Source organism: Nicotiana attenuata, chromosome 7 (genome assembly GCF_001879085.1).
Source record: "Nicotiana attenuata strain UT chromosome 7, NIATTr2, whole genome shotgun sequence".
Classification (NCBI taxonomy): Eukaryota; Viridiplantae; Streptophyta; class Magnoliopsida; order Solanales; family Solanaceae; genus Nicotiana; species Nicotiana attenuata.
Window position 1 is genome coordinate 93,880,163 of NC_031995.1, and position 7,965 is coordinate 93,888,127.

General features: G+C 38.3%; 1 protein-coding gene across 1 annotated transcript; it reads left to right on the top strand.

Moving 5' to 3' along the window:
• LOC109229502 (G-type lectin S-receptor-like serine/threonine-protein kinase At4g27290) lies at window positions 3,030-7,391 on the top strand. The gene is made up of 8 exons (XM_019394965.1): window positions 3,030-4,142; window positions 4,306-4,625; window positions 5,541-5,663; window positions 5,820-5,944; window positions 6,013-6,223; window positions 6,306-6,543; window positions 6,624-6,774; window positions 6,871-7,391. Exons 1-8 carry the CDS (start codon window positions 3,196-3,198, stop codon window positions 7,171-7,173), a joined length of 2,418 nt encoding a protein of 805 aa, XP_019250510.1. The 5' UTR covers window positions 3,030-3,195; the 3' UTR covers window positions 7,174-7,391.

A 7,965-nucleotide genomic window follows, 5' to 3' on the forward strand; every position in this document is an offset into this window, starting at 1 on the left:
GGGGGGGGGGGGGTCAGCCTCCAAGTGATATTCGAGATGCTGCAAGCTCAGCAGATCGCCATCGCTCGACTTCAAAGTCAGAATAAAACTCCGAGTATAGCTGAACCAGAAAACCCTCGGCGTGCTGAACCAGCGCCAGAGAGGTCGAACGAAAATGACTCGGGGACTGACCCAACTATCATGAGGATTCTCGAAGAGCTCACCAAAAGGATCGCGTCCGGGGAAAAGATGATTGAGAACAATAATAAGAAGGTGGAGACTTATAACTCCCGTGTTGACCAGATACCGGGGGCACCTCCAGTTTTGGAAGGTTTAGACGCAAAAAAGTTCATACAAACAGAGTGCGGCTCCGATTCCCATCCCTAAAAAGCTTTTGCATGCCTGATATACCCAAATATATTGGGACAACCAACCCTAACGAGCATATTACTTCATACACTTGTGGGATTAAAGGAAACGACCTTAATGATGATGAGATCGAGCCCGTGTTGTTGAAAAAATTCAGAGAAACTTTGTCGAAAGGAGCCATGATTTGGTATCACAACTTGCCTCCTAACTCTATTGACTTGTTTGCTATGTTGGCAGACGCCTTCGTGAAAGCACATGCCGGGGCCATAAAGGTGGCAACAAGGAAGTTAGATGTATTCAAGATAAAAGAAAGGAACGACGAAATGTTAAGAGAGTTCGTGTCCAGGTTTCAAATGGAGCGGATGGAATTACCATCGGTCTCGGATGACCGGGCAGTACAAGATTTCATGCAGGGCTTGAATGTAAAGAGTTCGATTGCATCTCGACAGTTAAAGTAGAATTTGATCGAGTATCCAGCTGTGACGTGGTCCGATGTGCATAACCGTTATCAATCGAAGATTAGGATCGAGGACGACCAGTTGGGAGCCCCCTCGGGTTCAGTTCATCCTAACAGATCGACAGCCAAGCCCCCGAGGGATACAGATAAAGAATCAAGGTCAAACAAAGAACAGTATCAGCCGTATGTTGATCGGAGAAACAATGGTGCATGCCGTAAAGCTCCTCGGAATGATCGGAGAAATGATCGAGGACAGAGCATTCGAGGACTCATGAGTAAGAGCGGGTTTGATAAATACACCGATCCCGCGGAAGCACCTCGATTGTCAGAGTATAATTTCAGTGTAGATGCATCAGGAATCATGTCAGCTATCGGAAGAATCAAAGATACCAGGTGGCCCAAGCTAATCCAAACCGACCCTTCTTAGAGGAATCCAAATTTAATGTGTAAGTATCATGGCACACATGGCCATAGAATCGAAAACTGCATGCAGCTAAGGGAGGAGGTAGCTCGGCTGTTCAACGAGGGTCATCTTCGAGAATTCCTCAGTGATCGAGCTAAAAACCATTTCAGGGAAAGAGATGCAAGAAAAAATGAGCAGGAAGAACCACGGATGAGAGATAATTACCACAAAATGAAGCGAATTTAAAAGAACAATAGCCAGTAGTGTTAAGAGAGTAGTAAGTTAGATGGGATTTTTATGGTTCTCCTGCTTGGCTTCAGCTGATACTTAGAGAAGTATTTATAGGCGAAGAAACAACGAAACCTCAAAACTCCGATGAAAATGTGTGAGGGTAACATCGGATGAGAGATAATTACCCAATCTATCCAAATCTGGGCTCTGATACCATGTTAAAACTCGATCGACGAGCAAATCACTAAAGTTTATCTTAGTTCATAGTGAGATTAGAGAGAGAGAGAGAGAGAGAGAGAGAGAGAGAGAGAGACGGAAGCTTCTAGGTTTCTATTTTGCTCAAAATTAAAAAATGAAAAGTCTATCTACAAAATGTTGTTTCTTCTATCTATAAACGGGAAGGCCCACTACTTACACTACAAACTAGAATAAATACATTGTGGGCTTCTGAGCCTAATAGTAAAAGAAAGAAAGTAGCCCAATTTGTTAAGTAATATCATTTGCTTGTAACTCAACACAACTTGTCTTTTTTCTCTCTTTTCTTTTCTCAGCTGAATATGAGATAGTGACTCTCCTATAAAATAAAAAAAAGAAATATGGTGACTTTACCACGGTTTACGTTATGAAACGAAAAAAGAAAAAACGAATGCGACAATATTATGAAATATGTATTGAGAAATGCTGAAAATTTAGAATTTTTTATTTTGACCTAATTGATCATATCAAGAAAAGGAAAGAAAAAAGGAGGAGGATGTATTCCTTTCCATCACTCCCTTCTCTATCGATGATATAAATAGTCGGTGAGAGGAAAAAACTAGTAAGATGAAGAAAATTGAAAAGATAATAATATTTATACATGTTTATATTGTGTTATATTTTTTCATATCCTTTTATTTTTCACTCTAACTAAAAGATTTGGTAAAAATATTTGGTATTTAAAAGCTAAGAAGACATGAATTTTCCTTTTCTCATCACGCCTTTACTATTCCAAAAAATGTATTGCATTTATAATTTTTTTAAGGAAGAGATATGGGGATTTACTCATATATCATTTATGAATAATGCAATTAATAAATTTATTTTACTTAATGGGAGTGTCAAATCCTTAAAGAACATATTAAAAGAACCACTGACAATACTAACTTGGGATAGGTAGGTGATAAAATAAGGTAAAAATTTATATAAAAAAATTAACGAAGATTAAGTAATAAAGGCAAATGTGGAGGGACATAGCATACATATATTGCAAACACCGGATTATAACTGGGAATTGGGGAGTCAAAGGCGTACAACTTTGAACAAGTTCAGACTTTTACATGCTAATTAATAATAATTCTTAGCCGCCTTTTTGCCTCTCAAGTCTCAACAGTTAAGTTGAACGAACTATTCAATTTTGAAGTGATATTGTTCACAGTTAAGTGATTGGCTCGTAAAAAAGTTAAAATGAAATCGTAGGAGAAAATTCTAAATTTTAGGTAGTTGCAACTTGCAAATAAAATAAAGAAGCCGTGAAAGACCTTCATTAAGAGTTTTCCAAAAACAAATATTTAGGTCATTTCCTTAAGATGCTTCCAAGATCCAATTCACATTTCAGTTTGCAAATAAGATTTCATGTCACTTTCTTTATATAAACGAATAATGAACATAAATTTATATTAGCCTTGTCCGTCAAAGTTAGTGGAATTCTCTCTTTGTGTCACCTATATTATGGCTTTAAGGTTTTAACCTTGTCAACTAAAAACATGAGTCAGAATTCATGAAAGGGCTACCTTTATTTGTTTGTTCCCAGTTACTCTTCATCTTTCTAACTTGTGCAGCATTAGACACGATCACTAGAGATAAACCCATTAGAGATGGTGATACAATTGTTTCAGCTGGTGGGGTTTATGAACTTGGATTTTTCAGCCCTGGAAATTCCAAGAATCGCTATGTTGGCATATGGTATAAGAAGATATCACCTAGAACTGTCGTTTGGGTTGCCAACAGAAACATTCCACTGAATGACACTTCAGGAGTGTTAACACTAAGACCCAATGGAATTCTAGTACTTATCAACAGTTCCAATGCCTCAATTTGGTCATCAAACTCATCAAGATCCTTAAAGCATCCAAAAGCACGGCTTTTGGATTCTGGGAACCTTGTTGTCAGTGATGGAAATGACAGAGATCCGGAAATTAATATCGTGTGGCAGAGTTTTGACTATCCAGGAAATACTTTATTGCCTGGCATGAAGCTTGGACGCAATTTGGTCACAGGCATGAATTGGTACAGATCGTCATGGAAGAGCGCGGATGATCCTGCTCCTGGTGAATATGTAGACTTTCTTGATTCTCATGGGTACCCGCAATTGTTTGTGTTGAAAAATTCATCTATAGTATATAGCATAGGGCCATGGAACGGTGTTGCATTTAGTGGTAGTCCTAATTCTAAACCAAATATGTATTATACTTTCAAGTTTGTTATTAATCAACAGGAAATATACTACAAATACGAGATTAAGAATGCGTCCCTGCCCACCAGGGTGGTGATCGACGCGGATGGGGTTATAGAGCACCTAACATGGATAGAGCGCAGTCAGAGCTGGTTTCTCTACTTGACAGCACAATTTGGTAACTGTGATCGTTTTGCTTTATGTGGACCTTATGCAAGCTGCAATATCAATAATTCACCTCCATGTGACTGTCTGAGAGGTTTCGAGCCTAGGTATTTGTTAAACTGTGTGACTGCCTCTTCTTAAGTTATTAGAGAGAGCACATTTTTAATTACTTAATTATGTCTTCTCACACTCCCTCGCGTATGGCTAAATTCTTATCCCTGGGCCAAGCACGTGGAAGTTTATTTTGATTACATAATTATGTCTTCACAGATATCCTAATCAATGGGATGCAGCGGACTGGTCTAGCGGTTGTGTAAGGAGAACTTCTTTGGCTTGTGGCCAAGATGATTTTCTTAAATTGACGGGTATTAAGATGCCGGATTCTAGACACTCGTGGTATAATCAGCGCATGAACCTTGAAGAATGCAAAAAAATGTGCTTGGCTGATTGCAATTGTACAGCCTACTCAAATCTTGATGTTAGAAATGGTGGAAGTGGATGCTTACTATGGTTTGGTGAACTCATTGATATTAGAGAGTTGAGCCACAATGAGCAAGACCTGTTCGTGAGAGTTGCTGCTTCAGAATTAGGTAATGACACTACCCTCCATTTTTTTCATTTTATTATGTCATTTTCTTACTTTATAGGCATTAAAGTTGAGTAGGTACTTTAGTAGCTGGTGATAGGAAAATTGTAGAGTTGGGGAACAATAAAAGAACTTTGATAGTGTAAGCCTTGTCCTTGAGGAATTTAAGCCTCTCACTCACGTAACTGCAAGACGGCAGCAGACTTCCTCCGGGATTTTACAAAGCCAACGAAATTCAAGTTTCATAAATTAACTGAAATTTCCCACCAGAACACAATTTGTGATTTGTAATGAGCAGTAAGAGAAGAGGTCTGAACCATACATTAGTATTAACAGACCTATCTGTTCCCAGTAAGCACTTCCCAATAGGCACCTTAGCACCTATAAGCAATCATCTGTTTGAATTGAAAACTATTTTAATTAAAAATAAATGCATTAAATAAACTGTCTCCCTTTTAAAGGTATAAAAATATGCTAGACCTCATGGCAGATCAAGCATGTTGACAACTGGTGGTCAATACTCACTGTCCTTGAGCTCAGCGCCTATTTTATGTAAGCCAAAAGAATTGAAAGTGTGTGCGGTGTATATATAATAATTTGCACCAACTGTGAACAAATAACCTCTAACCTCTTAAAACATTTGCTGCACAAAGAATATAAGCTTCATGTAGTGTTGGATACTACTACATGAGATAGTGCTACTGTACTTTAATTTGGGTCATCATTCAGCGAAGATGTTCCAATTAACAGTGCAGCTTGAAATCAATTGGACATGGACTACGTTTTCAGTAAATGTCGCAGATTGAAAGCATTGGTTGACAAGTTACTGCTAAGCCTGCGGGGGCTTCATAACAAAATAAAAGTAATACACTTAAGCAATTCACTACTGAAGACAGCTTATGGACTACTTATTGAACAGATTCAGACAGGAAGCGGAGGAGAAAGAGGTCAACCCTGATTGCTGTCATTTCAGCAGTACTAGCAACATCTCTCCTCAGCGTTTTAGGATGGTTTTCCTTCCAAAGAAGAAAAAGAAAAACAGGTAAATATACTACTCTTGTCAAACAGCTTTATTAGAAAATTGTTAACTCTGAATTCTGTGTGACCTAGGTGAACTTTCATCCGGCTAATATTGTTTGCCTTTACCAAATTTACATTAATATCATATTTGTGATGGGTGAATGTACATCATTGACAGGTTCAGAAGTTTCAAATGAGGATATGGAGTTGCCATTGTTTGATTTAGTTGCTGTTACTAGTGCCACTAAGAACTTCTCTTCTGCTAATGTGATTGGGGAGGGCGGCTTTGGACCGGTTTACAAGGTAAATCAACGTTGATCTTGAACTTCTAGCTAGAAGTGGCATCTTTGACCCTTGATAGAAAATTGCAGGGTATCCTACCAAATGGACAAGAGATAGCAGTAAAGAGGCTATCAAAGTATTCTGGACAAGGCATTCAAGAGTTAAAAAATGAAATCGTTCTCATTTCCAAGCTGCAACACAGGAACCTTGTCAAGCTTTTGGGCTGTTGCCTGGAAGGAGAAGAAAGGATGCTAATCTACGAGTTTATGCCCAATGCTAGCTTGGACTATTTCATTTTTGGTAAAGATTCTTTAACTAAATACTACTCCTAGTATTTTATAAGTCCTCTGCAGCCCCCAATGATTAGATCTACATTGTGCAGATGCAAGCAGAAAAGCGTCACTTCCATGGAAGAACCGCTTTGAAATTGCAATGGGAATATCTCGAGGTCTTCTTTATCTTCACCAGGACTCAAGATTAAGAATTATTCACAGAGATCTCAAAATTAGCAACATTTTATTAGATAGTGGCATGAATGCCAAAATTTCTGATTTCGGCCTTGCCAAAATTTTGGGCGGAGACCAAGTGGAAGGAAAAACAAAGAGAGTCATAGGGACATAGTAAGTTCTACAAACCTTCACCGTTGAATCTTTATTACATTCAGTCAGTACATTAACTTAAATTGGATGAGTTGATGCAGTGGATATATGTCACCAGAATATGCCGTTGATGGGAAATATTCAGTAAAATCAGATGTATTCAGTATGGGCGTAATCATTCTAGAAATTGTTAGCGGCAGAAGGAACAGGAGATTTCGTCATTTGGAACATCATCACAATCTTTTGGGACATGTAAGCATATATGGCACAGAACTTCGATCCCGTAATTTGACGCTTTCTAATTAATGTAAATGCAACTCTATAAATGTGTTATGTTTGTTACTTTAGGCATGGTTACTTTGGACTGAAGGCAAAGCGTTGGAACTGATGGACGAATGTTTGGAAGAATCATTTTCAGAATCTCAAGTGTTTAGATGCATTCAAGTTGGTTTGTTGTGCGTCCAAAAACTGCCAGAGGATAGGCCTACGATGGGATCAGTAGTTTTTTGGTTGGGAAATGAGGATATGGTTCTTCCTCAACCAAAGCAGCCTGGTTTTTTCGTAGAGAGGAATTCATTGGAATCAACAGAGTCAGCTGATGAAGGATGTCTAAGTAACACCGTGTCACTAACAGTCTTAGAGCCAAGATAGATATAAAATCACATTTGGAACTTTTGAAATGTATTTACTTTGTCTGGTTTGTCAACAGTGGTAGTGTATATATGACGGAGCAACTAAAATAGACAGTTTAAGGCCAATGATTGTATCGTCTATAGAGGCAGGGCAAATGACTTGATAATACAATTTTTCGCAATGATCTTTCTGAACAAATTCCAAGAGTTAAATTAGAAGATTTGATAGGTTATATACATCCTTGTTATGTTTTGCTGATCTAACAAACTTATTAATAAGAACCTGATAAGGAACCTGTTACAGATCTTCAAGTACTTAAGAACAACAAATCTCAAGTCGGGGACGTGGTTCAACTCTTCAGAGTCAAAGGAACAACAGAGGGAACAGATGACCTCCAGTTCCCTTGGTGACTGTACAAGTCAACTCCCCACAGCTGTAAAGTTGCTGCCTGCACACGCAACAATGCAAAAATAGTGTACCAGTCAACTTTATGAGGAATGCCCTTTTACCTAACATGCTTGCATCATTCAAGTGATGTCACAATGAAATATTAACATCGAGCAAAGGTAAAACAAAACGCTTGCACATTGAAGAATCTATCAAGCATTCTCTCAACTATGTGTCAATCCTGCAAGTGATCCTCAAGGGCATCAAGAAGAAAAAACAACATGACGAAGGACCAGTTTCCTGTATTGAGTTGTGTTCCACCTTTGTTAAAGTACTTTACTTGTAATTCCTACTTAGCTTAGTTAGAAGCATTGTGTAGGAAACCTTTGTAAAATCATAAACCTTGTGTTTGTGTCATGGCTA